At 47.2% G+C, this 23004-nt stretch overlaps 1 protein-coding gene across 2 annotated transcripts in view; it reads left to right on the forward strand.

Annotated features, from left to right (window-relative positions):
• Positions 1-23004, forward strand: part of SFXN5 (sideroflexin 5) — a 616301-nt gene that overhangs the window by 515871 nt on the left and 77426 nt on the right. The window contains exons 4-7 of one of the 2 annotated variants that reach the window (XM_050754501.1): positions 2077-2154; positions 19770-19796; positions 20410-20464; positions 22726-22751. In XM_050754501.1, coding sequence (XP_050610458.1) covers positions 2077-2154; positions 19770-19796; positions 20410-20464; positions 22726-22751 — 186 coding nt within the window. Of the gene's footprint in view, positions 1-2076; positions 2155-19769; positions 19797-20409; positions 20465-22725; positions 22752-23004 lie in introns of those variants that run through there. The other variant, XM_050754502.1, reaches the window with a different exon arrangement.

Raw genomic sequence — 23004 nt, forward strand, 5'->3', positions numbered from 1 at the left:
CAACCTTTGCCTCCCAGGTTCAAACGACTCTCATATCTTAGCTTCCTGAGTAGCTGGGACTACAGACGCCCACCACCATATCCGGCTAATTTTTTTTGTATTTTTAGTAGAGATGGGGGTTTTGTCTCAAACTCCTGGCTTCAAGTGATCCACCTGCTTGGCCTTCCAAAGTGCTGGGATTACAGGTGTGGGCCACTGCACCTGGCCTGTTGTTTTTTGAGATAGGGTCTCATTCTGTCACCCAGGCTGGAGTGTGGTGGTGCAGTCATGCCTCACTGTAGCCTCAACCTCCCAGGTTCAATCGATCCTCCCATCTCAGCCTCCTCAGTAGCTGGGACTACAGGCACTCAACACCATGCCTGGCAAAATTTTTTTTTTTTTCTGAGACGGAGTCTTGCTCTGTCGCCCAGGCTGGAGTGCAGTGGTGTGATCTCAGCTCACTGCAGCCTCTACCTCCCAGGTTCAAGTGATTTTCCTGCCTCAGTCTCCTGAGTAGTTGGGATTACAGGTGGGCGCCACCATGCCCGGCTAATTTTTGTATTTTTAGTAGAGACGGGGTTTCATCATGTTGGTCAGGCTGGTCTTGAACTCCTGACCTTGGGATCCACCCACCTCGGCCTCTCAAAGTGCTGATATACAGGCACGAGCCACCATGCCCGACCCATAGTTTACTTTTTAACTACTGCATAATAGTTATTGTGTGCATATATTGCTGTTTACTTATCCATTCTACAATGAATTATTTGCAGTTTGGGGCTACATAAATGCTGCTGCTATGAACATTCTTACACAACTCTTTTGGTGGGGACAAAGGCTACCTTCTGTCACTGTTACTGTCTCTTTAGCTTTTAGACTTAAAAAATCATACAGTTTTATCCTTTTTTTCTCTTTCTCCCCATCAGTTACTGTAGCCATATGTACTTTAGTAGGTAAATCTCTGCCAGTGTTTTTAAAATGTTGAAAAGAAATTATATAAGTGCTACTTAAATACGTTCTCCTGGCCAGGCACAGTGGCTCACATCTGTAATCTCAGCACTTTGGGAAGCTGAGGCAGGTGGATCGCTTGAGCCCAGGAGTTTGAGACCAGCCTGAGCAACAAGGCAAAACCCCGTCTCTACAAAAAATAAATTAGCCAGGTGCAGTGGCGCGTGTCTGTAATCCCAGCTACTTGGGAAGCTGAGGTGGGAGGATCACTTGAGCCTGGGCTGTTGAGGCTGCAGTGTGCTGAGATCATGCCACTGCACTCCAGCCTGGGTGACAAAATAAGACCTTGTCTCAAAAAAAGAAAGGAAAAAACCCTCCTTATAAAAGCTTTCCTTTTTTTTTTTTTCTTCTTTTTTTTAGACTGAGTCTTACGGTGTCCCCCAGGCTCACTGAAACCCCCGCCTCCTGGGTTCAAGCGATTCTCCTGCCTCAGCCTTCTGAATAGCTGGGCGTATAGGCATGTACCACCATGCCCAGCTAATTTTTGTATTTTTAGTAGAGACGGGGTTTCACCGTGTTGGTCAGGCTTGTCTCGAACTCCTGGCCTCATGATGAGCCTGCCTCGGCCTCCCAAAGTGCTGAGATTACAGGTGTGAGCCACCGCGCCCAGCCTAAAAGCTTTCAACATTACATTAAGATTAAAGTTCCTTGTGATACCCCTTACCAAGTCTTGGCCCTTTCCTCCTACCCCGAGGTAACCCCAGCCACCAGTTTGGTTGTTCTCCTTCTAGGGCTTTTCTGATACATCGACATATATAAATGTTCACATAGGAAATATTATTTGATACGTGTGTGTTGTTTATTTGGTACAACAAACAGCATCATACTGCTTGGCCATTTGCTTTTTCACTCAACAAAATATCTTGGGGAGATGACCATGGGAGCACACGTAGCTGTACTTCATTTTTTAAACTGCCAAGTAAGAACATTTAGGTGGTATTTCTTTATGATTTTGTGTGTGTGTCCCATGAACTGAGGGCAGGCCCGAAGCCTTGCGCTGGCAGTATTTGATACTGATGTAATCCCACAAAAGAAAAATTTGCAGGAGCCCCTGATCTGTGCCCCTCAATGTCTCTTTTCTTTCTTCTGCAGAGACGTCTCAGAGAGGCTGTGCAGCTGCTGGAGGACTATAAGCATGGGACTCTGCGCCCGGGAGTCACCAATGAACAGGTAACTGTGTGGGAGGTGGGAGCATGGCCAGTGGGGAAGGGAAGGAAAGTGAGAAATTCACAACCCCTTCCCTGCAGCCAGAACCACTTCTTTCCTGTATCTACTTCTGCTGGTACATACCCCTGTGGACTAAAAGCTCTTTGAAGATGCTCAGATCTCTCCTGTGCTCTAGGTGCAGTGGAAAGCATGGAGGCCGATAAGGCTAGGGTGGTCCAAAGGCAGTGGCTTGGTGAAGCCAGCCTGCACTGGCTTGCAAGAGCTGATTGTGGGCATTTCTTCCCAATTCCACAATCACGGACCACGCAGTGGGAAATCAGCCATGATGGGAGTATTTACACCATAGACGTTGGCAAATGCTACAAATCAGGACTTTTTCTCCAGAGAATGGATTATTAAACGTTTACCAGCATACCGCTGTTCAAAAATTCAGGTTAAGGGTGGGAAAGATGGGGAGGATGTTGAGGATTAGGATTAGGATACTGTTGTTTTATTCTTTTTTAATATCGTGTAGGAACTCGCATTAGAGATACCCGAGATGTTGAAGGTAGTGTTTTGTTTTGGAGAGGATAAGGGAGTGTAGTAGTTAATGATTACAGAGACTGATGGTTCATGTGCCAAAATCTGTCTTTTTGTTCATAAACTTTATTTCAAAAGCTTTTTCAAACATTAATTTAAACATTTTCAAAGTCACGTGTGTGCATAATTCAAGAAGTCAAATAGTACTAAAGTGCTTGTAAGGGGCTGGGCATGGTGGCTCACGCCTGTCATCCTAGCACTTTGGGAGGCCAAGGTGGGCGGATTGCCTGAGCTCAGGAGTTCGAGACCAGCCTGGGCAACATGATGAAACCCTGTCTTTACTAAAAGACAAAAAATCAGCCAGGCATGGTGGTGGGCGCCTGTAATCCCAGCTACTTATGAGGTTGAGGCGGGATAATCACTTGAACCCGGGAGAGGGAGGTTGCAGTGAGCCAAGACTGCGCTGCTGCATTCAGCCTAGGGAACAAAGCAAAACTCTATCTCAAAAATCAATAAAAATAAAATAAAATAAAATAGTGCTTGCAAGGAAAAATAGTATATGTTCCCCATCCCTTCCCAGTTTCCATGCCTGTTTCCCAGGAGCAACTACTTTTTGCTGCTCTGCAGATAGAAATTTATATTTTATCTTTCAGACAAATATGCTTATCTACACTGCTATTTCTCAATTAGTTCCTTTGGATTATCTATTATGGTAGTTGAGGATTCAGCTCTCTTATCATCCACCCCTCTAAACATACTTCTTTCCCCCATCCATATCCACTCTTGAAATAGTTATCATGGTTTTGGGGCCTATACATATTCAGTCTTCATGTTGTTAAAATTATGGAAATAACATTTACTGCATAGTCAGACTGGTTGTATCATGATTATGTCTCTTTTTCAACTTTGTTTTATCTGGAGTTAATAACTACCTCAGATTTTTCTTTGGCATACTTTCCTTTGTACCATCTCTCACTCTCACTGTACCCTCCCACGGCCTTTCAATACAGTCATGCACCACATAAAGACATTTTGGTCAACGAAGGATCACATACATGACAGTGGTTCCATAAGATGATAATGGTGGTCAGGCATGGTGGCTCATGCCTGTAATCCCAGCACTTTGGGAGGCTAAGGCGGGCGGATCACTTGAGGTCAGGAGTTCGAGACCACCCTGGCCAACCTGACGAAACCCTGTCTCTACTAAAAATACAAAAATTAGCCGGGCATAGTGGTACACACTTATAATCCCAGCTCCTTGGGAGGCTGAGGTAGGGCAATCACTTGAACCTAGGAGGTGGAGGTTACAGTGAATCGAGATCATGCCACTGCACTCCAGCCTGGGCAACAGAGTGAGACTCTGTCTCCAAAAAAAAAAAAAAAGGATGATAATGGAACTGAAAAATTCCTGTTGCCTGGAGTTGTCTTGACGATCCTGACCCTGTGCAGGCCTAGTCTGTTTGTTTGTGTCTTAGTTTTTAGCTAGTTTTAAGAGTTTAAATAGTTAAAAAAAAAAAAAAAAAGTTGAAAGTTTTAAAATAGAAAACTTATAGAATAAGGATATAAAGAAAAATATTTTTGTACTGCCGTACAGTGTGTGTTTTAAGCTAAGTATTACAAAAGAGTTTAAAATTTAAAATTTAAAATTTTATAAAGTAAAAAATATACAGTAAGCTAAGGTTCATTTTATTGAAGAAATTTTTTTAAGAGGCAAGGTCTTGCTCTGTCACCCGGGCCTGGACTGTAGTGGGGCAATGTAGCTCACTGTAATCTCAAACTCTCGGGCTTAAGCGATCCTCCCACCTCTGCCTCCCTGAGTAACACACCACCACACCTGGCTAATTTAAAAAAAAAATAAATTTAGTGTGCTTAAATGTACAGTGTTTATAAAGTCTACAGTACTGTATAGTAATGACCTAGGCCTTCACATTCACCCACTACACACTCAGTGACTCACCACAGCAACTGCCAGTCCCGTAAGCTCCGTTCATGCTAAGTGCCCCATGCAGGTGGCCATTGTTTATCTTTTATGCCGTATTTTTACTGAACTGTGTCTATACACAAATATACACAAACCGTTTACATACACAAATATCTACCATTGTGTTATAGTTGCCTATATATTCAGTACAGTAACATACTACCCAGGCTTGTAGCCAAGGAGCAGTAGGCTCTACCTACCACGTAGCCTAGGTGTGTAGCAGGCTTGCCCATCTAGGTTTGTGTAAGGATGCTCTGTGCTGTTTCCACAATGATGAAATCACCTAATGATGCATTTCTCAGAACATATCCCTGTTGTTAAGTGACGCATGACTGTATTTTCAGTGCGCCTTTCAATCTGAAGATTTCTGTCTTTGAGTTGCTTTTTGTTTTCCTGAAATTTTCCTTTCTGGGGCCTACCTCCGAGTTCCAGGTCTTCCTTTTTCTTGGTGTATTTCATCATTTTGGTGGAACACCTCTTCTAGTCGCTTCCTGAAAAAGGGTAAATGAGAAGAAAGTTTTGAGTCTTTTTATGTCTGAAAAATTATAATTCTGCACTCAGCCTTAATTGACAGTTTGGCTGAGGAGAAAATTCTAGGTTGACAATCATTTTCCTTCAGATTTTTGAAGACCATTGCGCTATTTTCTTCTGGGTTCCAATATAGCTGTTGAAAAACCTGATGCCGTTTCATTCCTGATTCTTTGCGGTCTGTTTTCTTTCTTTGGAAATATTTAGGATCTTCTCTTTATCTGTGAAATTTGTTTCTGAAATTCCACAATGCTGTTTCTTTTAAAATTTATCATTTTGGATTCTTGATTACCCCTTTCAATCTAAAGACTCCTGTCTTCAGCTCTGGCAAAATTTTTAATTGCTTTCATCACTTTTTCTCATTCTGGAACTTCTGTTAGTCAAATAGTAGCCATCGTAAGCTGACACATAGCTTTTCTCACCTTTTTTCTCTTCTATCCATCACTATGGGCCAGAAGCGAGGGTAGGGCCTGGGGGATAGAGCAGGTAGGAAGCTGGATGAGGTTCTTGTCTGCACCACCAGAAACCAGGCAGTGACACTGAAAGCACATGATATCATGGCAGAGCCGTGGAAGGGGTGACCCTCCCAGACTCGGGGTGTCTGGAAGAGATTTCTGCCCTGAGATGTGAGGGCTGACAGGGCTGGTGAAGAGCAGGTGGGGGTGGTCCAGGCAAGAAGGAGAGAATGGGCAAATATGCTAGACTGGAGCATGGTGATGGGAGTAGAGGGCAAATGCGTGAGCAGAAGCAGCACCTTGGCCAGATGCTCCTGTGCAGGGCCCTGGGAGAGTGACAGACTTGCAGTACCTGCCCACACGGGGCCCATCTGAAGGTGTGTGCACTGTGTGCTGAGTCATGGGCAGCCGTCAGCTGGGAGGGCAGGCTGCGATCTCCTCTTTCCTGAGCAGTGGGACTTCTCTCTGGCAGTGAGCACCTAAGAGCCTGGATGGTGTGACCTGGTACCCCACCCTACTCAGGCCGAAGCAGTCCCCAGCCCCTTTCGTGTTCTTCTCAGACCTGTGAGAGTTGGATCCTGCCTCTGTGGCCTCTGGACCATGTGTTTGCTCCTGGCCCAAGCTCCGCTCTGCCCCTTTCTTACTGAGGTTGGCCTCTTGGGACCCCTTCCAGCTCCCAGAGTGTGGGGAATGAAGCCACATTACCTCCTCTTTGCTCCCTTCAGTAGCTTAAAGCTGCCTGTCCTGTTTCCCGGGCCTCTTTTGTTTTCTGTCCTGAAAGCCCCCATGTGCCTCCAGGGAGCTGGGGAGGAGGGGAACTGGGTGGAGGGGCAGCTTGGCACTAACTGTGCTTCCCGATTCTGGCTCATGTTGGTGATGCCTGCAGTGTCCATCTGGTGGCTGGGTAGCACAGTGCTCTAGGTGTGAGCCTGCCACTATGGCCCCCTAGAGGCAGATCCTCCTCCTTCCCTTCCCCCAACCTCCTGGCTCCCCCTGCACCAGCTCTCACAAATGCTTCCCTCCCTCGGCTTCAGTCAGCCAATATACATCCTCCTCTGACCTCCGCAGACACAGGAGCAGAGGGAATAAGTGGTGACATGGCAGCTCAGGGCTTGGGGGGCTTGACAATCCATAATTAACAGTGGCTGTTCCTGCTCCAGGCTGACCCTGCTCATCTGAAGTGGCCCGGGTGGTTCTTGGTCTCAGTCTGGACAGTGTCCTCACTTGCATCTGGGCTCTGCGCTTGCTCTGATGCCTTTGCAGGTGTGCGGGCCAGAAGCCTGCAACTGGGTCCCAAGGCCTGCAGGCCTGTCTTGGTGTTGTGGGCAGTGCTGATTAACTTACACTCTCTTTTTTTACCCAGTTTGTCATCTAACCTGACTTCCAGGTACAACACCTCACCAGTGGGTATGCGCAAATGTATTGATAGTTTGTTCACTTCTGATGGCCTTGGTTTGGTCTTCTGTTGTGGGTGGCTACTCTCTCCTCCAGGGACCATTACCTTGTTTAAAGGTTTCTATACCAGCCAAGCATGGTGTTTCACATCTGTAATTCTAGCACTTTGGGAGGCCAAGACAGGTGGATCACCTAAAATCAGGAGTTCGAGACCAGCCTGACCAATATGGTGAAACCCCGTCTCTACCAAAAATACAAAAATTAGCCGGGCGTAGTGGCATGCACCTGTAGTCCCAGCTACTCAGGAGGCTGAGACAGGAGAATTACTTGAACCCTGGAGGCAGAGGTTGCAGTGATCCGAGATCACCCACTGCACTCCAGCCTGGGTGACAGAGCAAAACTTGGTGTCAAAAAAAAAAAAAAAAGATTGCTATACTAATGAATCACTGGTTCTGAGGACAGAATAAAAATGAGTATAATTTACCTTTTGGGTTTAGCAGGTGAAAATCTGAAGAGCTAGGAACCCTAATAAGGACTGTAGCTATCAGTTAAAAAAACAAAGCCACAGTGTGCAAAAATGTAAGCATAGACACAGCCAATTAAGTTTCTGAATGTTGACTCTGATCTGTACATTTGTATGTGCTGGGGCTTTGCCAGAAGAGTTTGGTGTAGATGGAGGTGGGTGGGGCTAAATATGGAAGACCCCTCCCCATGGCGAGCCACCGCTTGCTGTGTGCTTACGAAGTGCGGGGTATTGCACCATAAGTACTAGCGCTTTCCACTTATTATCTCAGCTAATCTTCACATAAACTTGTCAGTAGGTACCTATATCAACCCAGTTTTATAGTGAGACTCAGAGAGGTTGCATTATTTGCCTAAGGTCACACAGCTAGTATGTGGTGGGGCAGGGATCTGACACTGGGCCTCTTAGGTCTAATGGGAGAGGCATCTTCTGTAAGTGAGAGAGACAGAGAGAAAAGAGATAAGAAAGAGAAAGCTGAGAAGGAAGCTGGAGGTTACAGGCCAGATTGTGAAAGTCTTTGAAAACCAGGCAGAGATGCTGGATGTGTTGTGTGGGGTAAGTGGAAGCTACTGAAAGCTGTTGAGCAAGGGAGTAGCACAACAGTGGTATTGTGGTAGGATCAGTCAGTGGCAGTGCCAGAGTGCGCTGGGGAGGAGTAAGTGCTATTACAGAAACCAGCTCGGAAGCGACTGGAGTGATGGGGAGTGTGGTAAGCAGGTTACTGGGAACCACTGTAGCTCCTGAATGGCGGGGCTTGTCCCTCATTCCACATTCCCCAGAAGCTGGGAAACAGCCAGCCTTTCCTAAGTGCCTACCCTGCACCCAGGGTAATGAATGTATGGGTTACTCGGAGCCCCCATGCAGGATGGATTTCTGTCTGCGACCTGCCTAGGAGAAAGAGCTGCTGGGATGCAAGAGATCTTGCAAGTCTTCTCTGGCAGAAAGGAAATGGGGTCAGCTGTGTTTGGGCTTTGCTGAAAATAGCAGAGCAAATACCAGAGGCAGGATTAAAAATACTTGTGCCCCAAGTCTTCTGTGGGCATCAGCAGGTTTGTCAGATGCCGAAGGGAAGGCTTGGCTGACCTACTAGTCTTACCCTGACTCTTAGCATCAAGCTCTGGGGATCCTGGTCAGCACCCTGCCCTTCTGGGCCAGCCCCAGCATGGCCCTAACTGGGAGCACAGAACAGGCAAGTGATCAGTAGGAGCTGAGTCATTTCTATGATGTGCTAGGTGTTGTACTGAGTGCTGTAGATGCATCTGTGGGCTGGGTCCCTGCAGTGGCTTCCTGGATGATCTCCCCATACTACCTGGGCCTCTCTGTCCATTGCCGATACAGCAGATGGAGCCATCTGTGAAATTATACAGGACCTTGTTTGTTCCTCTGCTCCAGGGTTTCTCAGACTTGGCACAATTGGCATTTGGAGCCAGATTATTATTTTTTGCGAGGGCTGTCCAGTGTACTGAGGGTGTTTAGCAACCTGCCTGGCTTTAACCCAGTAGATGCCATTAGCTTCCCCTCCCCAGTCATGACAACCAAAAATGTTTTCTGATGTTACCAAATGTCCTCTGGGTGCAGAATCCAACCCCCCCCCCCCCCCAGTTGGGAACCACTGTTCTAGTAGAAACTATAGTGGTTCCCTTTTGCACTTAGAGTAAAAGCCATAGTCCTTAACCTGGCCTGCAAAGCCCCCAGCCCTCTCTGAGCTTGTCTCCTACTGCTCTCCCCTATTTGGTCCACTCCAGTCACACCGGTCTCCTTGCTGTCTCTCAAACATACCAGACAGGCCCACTTCTGCCTCAGGGCCTTTGCAGTAGCTGTTCTGTCTCCTACTAGATGACTGCGTGACTCATTCTCTCCTTCCAGTGTTTCTTCCAATATCACCTCAATGAGACCCACCCTGACCACCTTCCTTAAGTCTGTAATCTCCATCTCTGCCACCTGCTCACACTTGCTATCCTCTTGTCCTGTTCTATTTTCCCTAGTTTCCTGAAGCACTTATCCTTCTAATATATCAGATAATTTGCTTATTTATTGTTTGTGTTGCATATTGTTCGTCTGTCTGTGCAACCCTCTAAACTCAACAGAAGCAGAGATTTTGGCCCGTTTTTGTCACTGATGTGTCCTTAGCACCTAGAGCAGTGTTCAGCACATAGCAGATGCTCGATAAGTATTTGTTAAGTAAATTAATTATTAATTTTCACAATAACCTTGAAAGTATTCACATCCTCACATTACAAATGAGGAAGAGGAGGCTCAGAAAGATTAAGTATATTGCCCTAAAACACATAGCCAGCAAGCGGGAGATCTAGAATTTAAACCTGGGTCTGGATAGAAACAAACTGTGTGTATAGGGAAGTTGTGACTGCTGCTGTGTGCTATGCTGCAGAACTAGGCGAAGAGTCTCTCTTCTTTCGTGAGTCTGAAGAATTGGGGGTACCCTCACCCGACATAGACTTGCAATAGGTACATACTACCTGAAAGTAACCATGGCAACAAAATTAATGGTGAGGTATAATGCGATTGGCCCAACTGATAAATTAGGAAGTTTTTTTTGTTTGTTTTATGGAGGCATTCTTTGCCTTACAGAAGGATCCCCTTCAGGCTCTGTTTAATTACCTTCTGGAGGTTGTTTTAAATAGGCTCTGTCTTTGCTGCCTTGGGAGGTTTGGAGAAGCAGCTTGGAAGGAGGCAGAGGGGAAGGGGAGCGAGCCAGACTGGGGGTGGTGCTGGGCTGTTCCTCCTCCCTCTGGGTGTTGGGGGTGTGCCCCGCTCTGCCTGAGAAGGCCAAGGCCGGTTGGTGAGTGTGCTCTGCCCCTCCCTTGGACTCTACACCCTACTTCAGATAGGTTCAGATGGCAGTTCAGCTGAGAGGCTGGCTGTTTTTGAAATTAACCAACTTCTGGGATTGTCCAGCCACCTCTCACCCAGATTGCTTCTCCACACCTGCTCCATGTCTTCATTCACCAAGTTGAGAAATCAAGCAAGGTTCAAAGTCTCATATCCACACTGATTTGTTGTTGGAGCCAGTAGGTCCCAAGGGATCAAAACTGCATATTTTTATGCTCAGCAGAGGCACAGAGGAGATGGACTGAGCCCACACCAGATGAGGTCTTAAGCAGGAATTGTAGTTTAAAGTGGAGATGCTTCAGTGGTCTAGTGAGAAGATGCTGCGGGCTCCCTGTCCTAGATTCCCATTGTGGATGGCCTGTCCACTGCATCTTATTTGACCTCCTGTCGAACTCTTGACATCCTAGGATGATCCTTTTCTATCATCTGTTCACAGGACTGGCTTGTGAAACTTCAAACTAGCAACCAGCTCTTGGCTTGTGGGTGGTACATTCCCTGCTGCCATTTTTGCATCCAACATTTAACCCCTTAAAGTCAGCGTTTGATCCAGCAGGTCCTAGGGAAAAGCGTAGACCCAAGGAGTCAGACCTGAGTCCTTGTCCTGTTCTCTGCCTAAGCTGGGCCTGGCCTCATACATCGTAGGACAGGAAGGGACCCTGGAGAGACTTGCTTCTACCTCCTGTCCCTGCTTCTGCCTAATTTTAAAAATAATACAAGTCTAAGCTGTGAGGTAATTTGCAGAGGCAGACTATGTAAGTTAGTGACTGAGAGAGGGCCAAAGTCCATGATCCTGACTGTTGTCACCGCGGCCTGGCGATGGGATCAGCCCAAACAAGATCAGATCATGACTAGGAATTTTTGTTGAAAATGGAGATGTTCCTCCCACCTCACCCCAAAACCTCTGAGGCTGGTGTGTTGTCAGATGCCTCAAGAAGAGCCTCAAGCACCACTTTAGGTTCCATTCCTTCCTTTCTTCCCTGGAAATCTTTTTCTGATATCACTGGAAGCAGTTTCCAGTAACCCCAAATGGGTTATATTAGTTAAAGTGATACTAGCTGCTGTAACAAAAAGATCCCCAAATGCACTAGCTTAAATGAGACAGTTTATTTCTGTCCTGTGTAACAGCTCAAGTTCCAGGTGGGCAAGTAGCTCTGCCCCGCAGGATTATTCAGGGACCCAGGTCCTTCCATCAGGTTTCTCTACCGTGTCTTTGGGCGTTGTGGTATCTTCATGGCTGAGGCTGGGCTGCAGCCACATCCTTGCACTGGCTCACAGGAAGGGGACAGAAAGCATGGAGGGGGAGGCATTGGCCTGGAAAAGGCACATCACTTCCCCTCAGATGCCACTGGGGGTCTCAACCACATGGACGAGCCTCATTGCAGAGGAGGCTGGGAATTGTGTAACAGGCCAGCCACCTGCCAGCTTCTGTTCTATGACTATGGACAACACAACAGGACATGATTTTTGTTGGATAAGGGTCAATAAAGGGCTTGGAATTTGTGCATCTTCTGTTATATTTTTCTAGTGGTTACCTTTAATTTTTAAACAAATATTTTAAAGTAGGTAATATATGAACAAGATACAGAATTATAAAGGTATGAAAAGAGTAGGGATTTTTTAAAACACTTTCCCTTTTTCTCTCCCCTAGCTGCCCACTTTCCCTCCCTAGTCATTGGTTCCTTCTGTATTATGCCAGAAATCTCTGTATAATTTATCCTTTTTCTTTAAATTCTCACAATATAATAACTCCAGTGAAATTCACTGGAGCATGATTTGTAATAGCAGAAAGATAAGACAGTCACAAAAGAATAAATACTATGTGATTCCACTTATATGAGATACCTAGTGTAGTGAATGTCGTGGAGACAGAAAGCAGACAGTGATTTCCAGGAGCTGGAGAAGGGAGGAATGGGGAGGTCACCTTTAATGGGTAGAGAATTTCAGGTGGGGAAGCCGTCAGTGTTTTGGAGATGGATGGTGGTGATGGCGGCTGCCCACGATGTGAATGTACTTAATGCCAGAGAACTGTCCATCAATAGGAAACATTTTATAAAATATTTGGACTGGGCACACTGGCTCATGCCTGTAATCCCAGCACTTTGGGAGGCCCAGGTAGGAGGATTGCTTGAGACCAGGAGTTCGTGACCAGCCTGGTCAACATAGTGAGATCTCATCTCTACAACAATGACAAATATATGTGTGTGTGTATTATATATAATAAATATATATACTTTTTGATTCATTCAAGGGTTTTGGTTGGAAGAATAAGACTGCTTTCTGTGCACTGATGTGGAAAGATCTCCAAAATATATGACAAGCCCGAGGGGCAGAACAGTGCAGTGACGAGCTAGCCTTTAGAGATGGAAGCAAGTGGTAGTTAAGGGCGGGGACTCTCGAGGCAGACTGCTTGGGTTCAAATCCCAGTGTTGCGAGACTTTTTTTGTTTGTTTGATTTTAGGTTTTTTTGTTTGTTTTGTTTTATTTTGAAACAGGGTTTCACTCCTGTCACCTAGGATGGAGGGCAATGGCGTGATCTTAGCTCACTGCAGCCTCCGCTTCCTGGGCTCAGGCGATTGCCTCAGCCTCCCAAGTAGCTGGGACTACAGGTGTACGCCACTGTGCCTGGATAATTTTTGTATTTTTTCTAGAGTTGGGATTTCACTGTGTTGCCCAGGCTGTTCTCAAACTCCTGAGCTCAAGCAATCTACCCGCCTCAGCCTCCCAAAGTGCTGAGATTACAGGTCTGAGCCACCACGCCCAGCCTGCTATGGGACTTCGGGCAAGTCACTTAATCTCTCTGAGCCTTAGTTTCCACATCTGTAAAAATGGGAGATATATGAATCCCAACCTCCTAGGACTGTTGAGGGGATTAAATAAGTGAATAAGTCATTCTGGCCAACCTTAGATGTTGATGTGCTCCAGTGCCGGGGAGATCCAGGTGAGGAGGCCTGGGTGCCCGTCTCCATTTTGGCACCGACTCCTGGGGCCCTGGCTTAGTCACTTAGTTTCTCTGAGATGCCTTACCTAGTCTAAAGAGCATCTGTCTACCTCCCAGGCATTTGGGGGATAAAACAATAGAGATGAAGTTACTTTGAAAGATGATTAACTCCTTTAAAAAACTGCTCATTTGAATTGCTTCCCTCTATTTTAGGCAAAACTATTGAGCACGTTCTATGAGTCAAATATTTTATATATACATATGTCATTTAACGCTTGGTGTTAGTCAGATCGAGCCAAATGTTAGTACAAATAACGCCCGGGTTTCAGAGGCTGAACACAGTCAGGTCTGTTTCTCACTCATATCTGACTCCATTGCAACTCGGGGACCTGGCAGAGGCCAAAGATGATGCCAAGATGCCTCCTTTCACTCGTGTCTTCTAGGGCCTCACTGTCCTCCACCGGATCCTCCTTGGGAGGCTTCGGGGACTGGAACTGGCGAATGTCATTTCCACCCACAATCCATTAGCCAGCACCCGGTCCCAGGAGGCCACTTGACTGTGGGGGAGGCTGGGAATCATAGGCTTAGCTGTGTACCTGTAAATGCAGACTGCCAGGGCACCCTCCCTTATAACAACTCATGTTACTGATGGAGAACCGGGCACAGAGGCAAAGTGATTTGCCCAGGGACACACATGGAGTAAGCAACAGAGCCAGGATTTGTCCCCTCTCTCTTTTTCATTATATCCCGTTCCTCTTTCATGTCTGTCTGCTCTGAAGATGCTAGAGTGTTTTTAAAATGTTCTTTAGTTCCTACATTGTCTCCTTTCCTCAGAATTTATTTTCTGTGTATGCATGTGTAGGCTCACTGAGCAATGATCTGTTTCATTGGGGTCCTCCAAATACCAGCATTTCTAGGCAGAGCTGACCATATCATTGGTGAGACTCAATACGAAATAGAAATGCAAGACCCTTGTTCACAAAACAAAAGAAGCTTTTCCTTCCTTTCTGAGTTCTCTCTCTTCCCCCATTCTTCTATCGTCCCGGCAAGGTGTTTTTTTTATTTGCTCTTTAGTGTTTCTCTTCCTTAGCCACAGGGCACACTCGTGGGACAAGTGCAGACCCTCACAGGCACCTGGAGTCCTGCCTCACAACTTGATGCATGGGGCCTGCATGGCCCTCCCTGCGCCCAGGCCTCTGACAGGAGTGGAGGGTTGCAGCAGTCGCTGGGTGGCCAAGAACTCATTTCAGGGAGGTGGCTGAGGCAGTGGGAGACAGGACCACGTGTGAGCTGAGGGTCCAGGCTGCCAGCATGTGCTCCATTCTCCCGCTGCACTTAACTTATGAAACTCAAATTCAAAGATAAAGTCATGCCTCACTTAACATCAGGGATATGTTCTGAGAAATGCATCATTTGGTGATTTTGTCATTATGGGAACATCATAGAGTGTACTTAAACAAACCTAGATGGTAGAGCCTACTCCACACCTAGGCTGTATGGTACAGCCTGTTACTCCTAGGCTACAAACCTGTACAGCATGGTACTCTACTGAATACTGTAGGCAGTTGGAACACATGGTATTTGTGTATCTAAACATAGACAAGGTACAGTAAAAATACGGCATAAAAGATTAAAAAGATGGGGCCAGGCACGGTGGCTCATGCTTGTAATCCTAACACTTCGGGAGGCTGAAGTGGGAGGATTGCTTGAGCCCGGGAGTCAGAGACCAGCCTGGGCAACATAGGGAGACCATGTTTCTACAAAAACACACAAAGTTAGCCAAGTGTGGTGGCACATGACTGTAGTCCCAGCTACTCAGGAGGCTGAGGTGGGAGGATTGCTTGAGCTGGAGAGGTGGGGGCTACAGTGAGCCGTGATGATGTCACTGCACTCCAGCCTGGGCGACAGAGCAAGACCTGTCTAAAAAAAGAAAAAAAAGAAGAAAAATAATACACCTTCATAGAACACTTACCATGAATGGAGCTTGCAGGACTGGAAGTTGCTCTGAGTGAGTGAGTGGTCAGTGAACGTGAAGGCCTGGGATATGACTCTGCACTACAGTAGGCTTTATAAAGACATATCCTTAGGCTGCACTGAATTTATTGTAAAAATGCTCTCTCTTCAAAATAAATTAACCTTAGCTTACAGTAGCGTTACTTCATAAACTTGTACATTTTTAAAACTTTTTGACTATTTTGTAATAACACTTAGCTTAAAACACAAACACACTGTACAACTCTACAAAAAAATTCCTGTCTATAAGCTCTTTCCTATTTTTAAACATTTTTACTTTTTTAAAAACCTTTCTAAACGTTTTCATTAAAAAGTAAGACACAAACACCCATATTATCCTAGGCCTACATGGAGTCAGGATCATCAGTATCACTGTCTTTTAAATCTGGTCCCACTGGAAAGTCTTCAGGGACAGTAACACGCAGGAGCTGTCATCTCCTGTGATAAGTACGCCTCTTTCTGGAATACCCCCTGAAGGGCCTGCCTGAGGCTGTTTTACAGTTAACTTTTTTTTTTTTTTTTAATATAAATAGAAGGTATATGCTCTAAAATAATAAGTGGCTGGGCACGGTGGCTCATGCCTGTAATCCCAGCATTTTGGGAGGCTGAGGCAGGTGGATCACCTGAGATCAGGAGTTTGAGACCAGCCTGGCCAACATGTTGAAACCCCATCTCTACTAAAAATACAAAAATTACCTGGGCATGGGGGTGGGCGCCTGTAATCCCAGCTACTCGGGAGGCTGAGGCAGGAGAATCGCTTGAACCTGGGAGGTGGAGGTTGCAGTGAGCCAAGACTGTGCCATTGCACTCCAGCCTGGGCAACAAGAGTGAATCTCTGTCTCAAAAATAATAATAAATAAGTAAAATAATAAGAAGTATGGCATAGTAAACATATAAACCAGTAACATTGTTTATTATTGTCCGGTGTTGTGCTAGGCTTTTATATGACTGGCAATGCAGTAGGTTGGTTTACGCCAGCATTACCACAAATGTGAGTAATGCATTGTACTATTACTTTAAGATAGCCACAGGGTCACTAGGTCATAGGAATTTTTCAGCTCTCTTGTAGTCTTATGGGACCACTATTGTATATGTGGTCTGCCATTGACCAAAATGTCCTTAGGTGGCAATGCCTGTATTAAAGTCAAGACAGCAACCATGTTGGGCGAGGTGGCTCATGCCTGTAATCCCAGCATTTTGGGAGGCCGAGGCAAGCGGATCACTTGAGGCCAGGAGTTCAAGGCCAGCCTGGCCAACATGGCGAAACCCTGGCTCTACTAAAAAAATAAAAAATAGCCGGGTGTGGTGGCGCATGCCTGTAATCCCAGCTACTGGGGAGGCTGAGGCACAAGAATCACTTGAACCTGGGAGGCGGAGTTTGCAGTGGGCCGATATCACACCACTGCACTCCAGCCTGGGCAAAAAGAAAAAAAAAAAAAAGACAGCAGCATAGACCACTGGAACGGGACCTTCTTCTCAGCATTGCGCTGATGACCTGTCCACGAATCCAGCCCTCTTGTGGGTCATTTCTCTGGGATCCTTTCTGTTTCCCTGGAGAAGGTGTCTCCATCCTCCTAGCTGTGGTGTCCTGGGAGCTAGACACAGACGGGCTCCTTTAGAGACTCAGCACTCAGACCCTTGCCTGGTCCCCCTGTGCCTGTGACCATGTCTGGGCTGTTCTGATTCAGCTTCGCTGGAGAATAAACCTCCATTACCTGGGCGGGGACTTTGGGCCTCCCTGCTCCGTGCGCTGGGACATTTTCAAACTCTCTCCCTGCTCTCTGGCCATGCTGCCTGCACCTTCGCGGTGTCTGGAGCTCTAGTTGGGCTGAGCCCACTCACTCCCGCTGAGCATGTGGGGTGCACCTCCACCCTCTGCAACATTGCCAACCTCTCGTCTCTTCATCAGCTTACCACCTTTCAAAGATGTGTGACATCTTCTGCCTGCTGTATGTCCCCTTCCTCCCTGAGGGGGTTTTCAGCTGGTTTATTCCTTTGCTGTTCTTTTCTCGAGGATTTTGGAAGAAAAGGAGATGAAACTGTGCCTTGGCATCACTGTGCCTTGCCAGAAGTCAACTTAAGTCTAGATATACTTCTGTTTTAGAAGACAGTATTCCTCCATTAAGCACGTATTGAGCACCTACCGTGTTCCAGGCCCTATGGGGTTGGAATGTGCTAGGAGACAGTGCTGAAAAGCCAGTTCCTACCTCTGAGTGGCCTTACTGTGAATCCAGAGGGGAGAGGATGCAGAAGGTTATGACTGGGGTGGAGGGTGTGGGGTGTCAGGAGTCTGTGTACAGAGCCTGGGGTCACACCAGGGGCAGAGCCCAGACTTGACGGTGCACTTCAGGAAGCTGCTTACTGAGCAAAGAGGGGAGGGTTGGCCTTTTATCTTTTTTTTTTCTTTTTGTGAATATATATATATATAACCTCTTAGCTGTTAGGCACTCACTTAACCTTTGTGCTAGCAGTGATTCCACTTTTTGATTTTTCTCTCGTCAGTCCCCTCTGTTCCCCAATTATTATTTTTTAAACATCGACTGCTTCTAATCTGCCTGGGTCTGGAATAGCAGACAATCAAGTGTGTTGGAAATGTGTCTAAAATAAGAGTTAATTAGGCTGTGAAGTAAGGTTTGAGGGACTCAGCTGTGAGAAAAATGCATAAACTTTAATGTATCAATTTTATAACTTCTATTTTTACTACCCAGTAGCCTTCTTAACTTCTGCAGCTTAATTTATGTTCCAGATGACCAACATTGCCATATACATGAGGCATAACAACCATTCTATTATAAAACTTTAACATCAGCTGCTGGCTGTATCTTCCTTCTAGCCCCATAGCCGCCTTTCTCTATTAAAAAAATATACTGGCCTTTGGTTTTTTTCTTTTTTCTTTTTTTGGAGACAGGTTCTCATGCTGTCATCCAGGCTGGAGTGCTATGGCACAATCATGGTTCACTGCAGCCTCTACCTCCTGGGCATAAGTGTTCCTCCCACCTCAGCCTCCTGAATAGCTGGGTCTGCAGGCACATGCCACCACGCCCTGCTAATTTTTAAGAGTTTTTGTAGAGATGGGGTCTCCCTTTGTTGCCCAGGGTGGACTGATTCTGGGGTCAGCGATCTTCCTGCTTTGACGTCCTAAACTGTTGGGGCTACAGGCGTGAGCTACTGTGCCTGGCCCCTGGACAGTGTAAATGTTTACTTACCATGTTTCCTTGATTTGAAAAGGCCTGGGCCGGGCGTGGTGGCTCACACCTGTAATCTCAGCACCTTGGGAGGCTGAGGCAGGCAGATTACGAGGTCAGGAATTTGAGACCTGCCTGACCAACATGGTGAAATCCCGTCTCTACTAAAAATGCAAAAATTAGCTGGGCGTGGTGGTGAGCACCTGTAATCCCAGCTACTCAGGAGGCTGAGGCAGGAGAATCGCTTGAACCTGGGAGGCGGAGGTTGCAGTGAGCTGAGATCACACCACTGCACTCCAGCCTGGGCAACAGAGCGAGACTCCATCCATCCCCCCCCCACAAAAAAAGGCCTACTTTATCACATTATAACATCTGTAAATGAAATGAGTCTTTTAATTGATGGGGGTCTTGGTATTATGGTTACAGTTTTCTTTCGTATGTGGCACATAATAGTATATCTTAGGATCAGTGGTGTCTTAGATTCGATGCAATACAGTATTTAGGTCATTTGAGGGGATTGACAAATTATTCTGTTTCTCCAACCTGTCTCTTTGCTGGAAAGAGACAGCCTCATCAGCATTTGAAAGGAACTTTTTTCTTCCTACAGCCTTCTTATAATAACAACAGGCATAATAATGTCAGCAACAGTAAGCACTTATAAGCACATGCTATTGTGCTGACACTGCTCCAAGAGCTTCCCATTCACCTCTTAAATGACGCTGTGTTAGAAGCATGGCTATTAGGCCCATTCCACAGATGAGGAAACTGAGGCTCAAAGGTAGAAGTGGCACAGCAGGGAATCTAGGCTATCTCTGAAAAAATTATATTATGCTGCCACTAGTGATTCTGGGAGACAGTTGAACTATCTTCATTTAAATCAGAGGTTTCTACCTGCTTATGACTTAGAGTCAACTAGGGAGCTTTAGGAAAATGCTGAAAAAATTATTCAAGGAATTCTAAAGTGCAGACAGAGTCGAGAACCCCTGGCTTCATTGATCCGTGTTAGGTCCCCTAGCTCTGCCATTCTGGGACCTCTCTGGCCCTTACTCTCTGATGCCACACCCCCAGGATAGGACGACTGCCCAGCCTGGGCTGGCAAGGACAGCCCGAGCTTCTTATGCTTTCAGAGCTGGATCCCTGGGTTAGAAAACATGGGTTGGAAACCTTAAACCAATATGTGCTTTTGATTTTTGTTCTTTATTTTCTTTTCCTTTCTCTCTCTTTCTTCCAGCTCTGGAGTGCACAGAAAATCAAGCAGGTAATCCAGTTTTGGATTCTCTATTTCCTTCTCCGTGCTGTCCTGGACTCCACCCTGCCCTGTCCCAGGGATCTAGTGGAAGCTCCTCCTCCCATGGCTCTTCCGTGCTCTCACATTTGCCCTTGACTCCCTCACTCCTTCCTTCTGCCCTGGCACCCGAGGGCCAGAGTCTCTGAAGCCTGGAGCTCAGGCTAGGCTGGCCTTTGCCTGGGTTCTCTGAGCTCCTGCAAGAGACAGGGCTCTGTCCACAAAATCCTTATTATGTGCCTACCATGTGCCAGGCATGGGGGTAGAGGGCCTGCAAGGTAGACACTATCCCATTCCCCATGGACTTTTGCTGTCCACTGCATTCAGCTTTTAGGGTAAGTTAGGAGAAGGGGTGCTATCTGTTTATGGCCCATGGTTTGGTATTCTCTTGCCTCGAGTGGTGGAAAGGCCTAACTAGCCACAAGGCAACTTACAGCCACTGGTGTCTGAATCTTCCCAAAGAAGTTGTCCTCTTGCCTTCTTCCTCTCCTAATGCCTCTGCTTGTCTCCGTCCTCCCTTCCCCTTCCCTGTTCCCCCTCCCTGCACCCTTGTCCCCACCCCATTCTCTGTTCCTGCTTTTTCCAGGCTATTCTACACCCGGACACCAATGAAAAGATCTTCATGCCCTTTAGAATGTCAGGTAAGCTCCTGGGGCCCTTCTGGTTCTGGCCAGCCTGGGGTGCTTACTCCAGTCACAGCTCCAGGAGCGTCCAGATGTTTTGGCCTAAGGAGGGGACAGAGCCTGTCACAATCGTGGCCATATTTGCACCTATACGTTCACCTCAGCTCACCTGTACAAGACGGGGGCCAGGCCTCAGAATCCTCTATGGAGCTTGCCTGGCTTTTCTGCCTGAGCAGTTGGGGTGGAGCTGGGCCTTCCACAGGCAAATCTGGTAGCCCCCTGTACCGCCCACTCCACATCACTCAGCGCTCACTAGGACAGCCTCAGTGATGCCTCCTCTAAGCAAGCCCTGGCTTCTACAAGTCATTCCCCCTCTCTTACCAGTGTGTGGCCTGCTGTTTCCTTCCAAGTCCTGCTCCCTGCCCTGCCCCTTTTAGGCAGTCAGTCTCCAGCTTAATTCTCTATTCTCTGATCCTGCAATTAGCCCTCCTTTCAGAATGGATGCACTGTTACTGCACTGCTGTGCACGTACAGAAGGTGGGATTCCTGTTCTGTGGAGACCAGGGGGCAGAGGGGAATACAAGATCCCTGCCCCAGGAAGTCCCAGTGGTCACTGAAGGGGTAGCTGTGTCTATGTGGGCTTTAGGGCTTAGAAAGCACTAGCAGGTACACGAGCTAGGCTGACATGCTGATCCCCCCCAACAGTTCTGAGAGTCTCTGCAGAGTCACACTCACGGGTGTGCTGACGCCTCCTCGTTGCCATTTCTCAGTGCAATGGGGTGCACCCACCTTGAGTTATGAGGGTGGGATGGGAGGGCACTGCTGCTGTTGCCTTGGGAGGGCCTCAGAGGGCTGGAGAAAGGCGGTCTAAGTCAAATGGGTCAGTCAGGGTCCCCACCCCCAGAGAGCCTAACCTCATTGGGAGCAAGAAAATAAACAACCAGGGAGTAGGTGGACGTCTGATGTCATTGTGTAAACTGGGGCATTGAGTGCCCTGTGGCCCCCTTGCTTTGCCATGAAAAACTTCAAGGCTCTGAGCATTTTTTTTTCTTTTTATTTGAGACAGAGTCTCACTCTGTTGCCCAAGCTGGAGTGCAGTGGCGTGATCTCTGTCATTGCAACCTCCACCTCCCAGATTTAAGCAATTCTCCTGCCTCAGCCTCCCGAGTAGCTGGGACTGCAGACAAACACTACCACGCCTGGCTAATTTTTGTATTTTTTCATAGAGATGGGCTTTCACCATGGGCCAGCGTGGTCTTGAACTCCTGACCTCAAGTGATGCACCTGCTTTGGCCTCCCAAAGTGCTGGGAAGGGCTCTGAGCGTCTTACAGTTGTGGTTGTAGATGCTCCCCAGTCCCTGCACCCGGCACAGCAGGCTCTCACCCTGAGCCTCGCTTCTCTTGTAATTCTTGACCTTTTTGAGTCATGCATTCCTCTGAGGCCCCGATCAAACTTTGGTTATCTTCCCCAGAGAGAAGTGGGTAGGAGAGCCATGGCTCATGTGCGTGTGTGATTATGCGCACTCAGGAGCAAAGCTTCACTTTAGATGCAAGTCAATAAGCCCGATCCTGCTGTCCAGCCACTGCTCACTGGCTGCCATGGTTAGAGGTTGGGGACAAGAGGCTATCCACTGACAGCAGTTGGGGCTGTGGAGGGAGCCTCGCCCGAGGGCTGAGAGCAGTGAGGAGGCTGTACCCAGGGCCTGGCTGCGCTTCACCCCAGCTCCCTACTGCGCCACTGGGGATGCCACAGATTTAAGAAGCTCTGGCACTTAGAGGTGCATGGCTTAGGTGGGGAGGGAATTTTCTTTCCAGAAATGGTCATGATGCCGGCCGGGAAAATAAGGGCCTGTGTTAGAAAGACAAGCTGAGGGAAGAAGGAAGACATTCTGGGGTCCTTGGAGGATGTTCAGCCTCATGTAGTGAGCGTGGGCAGGGTGTGTCGTGCCTCGCAGGAAATCGTAGGAGGATCACCAAGTGTGAAGCAGTGATGCCCCAGGCCATGGGCAGCCCTGCCTGCAGGAACAGGCCTCTGGGTTCCAGGAGAGAGTGAAAGCTGCCTGGCCACAGGGGAGCAGAGAAGAGGAGACTGGGGACACAACCCCGGCAAGGGCTGAATGGGGAAAGGGTCTATGAGATTGGGGATGCCTCCCGCCTAACTGACCTGAACCCCTTCATTAGGGCCACTGATGGCCTAAGACCTAACCCGGAGGCTCCTGGGTATCTCAGGTGAGCTGTGGGTAGATTATAAGGCCTGCCTCTTTTCTTCTCGTTCACAGGTTACATTCCTTTTGGGACGCCAATTGTAAGTGTTATCTTCAAAGGATTTCTTTTTCTAAAAAATAATTTTAAATGTCTAACTTTATGTTATTGCTCACAGATAATTGAGTTGTTGATTTAGGATAAATCAATTCCTGGAGAGAGATTACCAAATAAAATGATATGTATTTCTTACCGCATCTCTTGATGCCGATTGGCAAAGCTCTTTTCATAAAAAGCCTGATGACTTAAATCCAGCGTGGAGTCGAAAATTGCCTTCTTCCCGGCACGTTTTCTGT

The sequence above is a fragment of the Macaca thibetana genome, chromosome 13, assembly GCF_024542745.1.
Source record: "Macaca thibetana thibetana isolate TM-01 chromosome 13, ASM2454274v1, whole genome shotgun sequence".
In the NCBI taxonomy this organism is placed as follows: Eukaryota; Metazoa; Chordata; class Mammalia; order Primates; family Cercopithecidae; genus Macaca; species Macaca thibetana.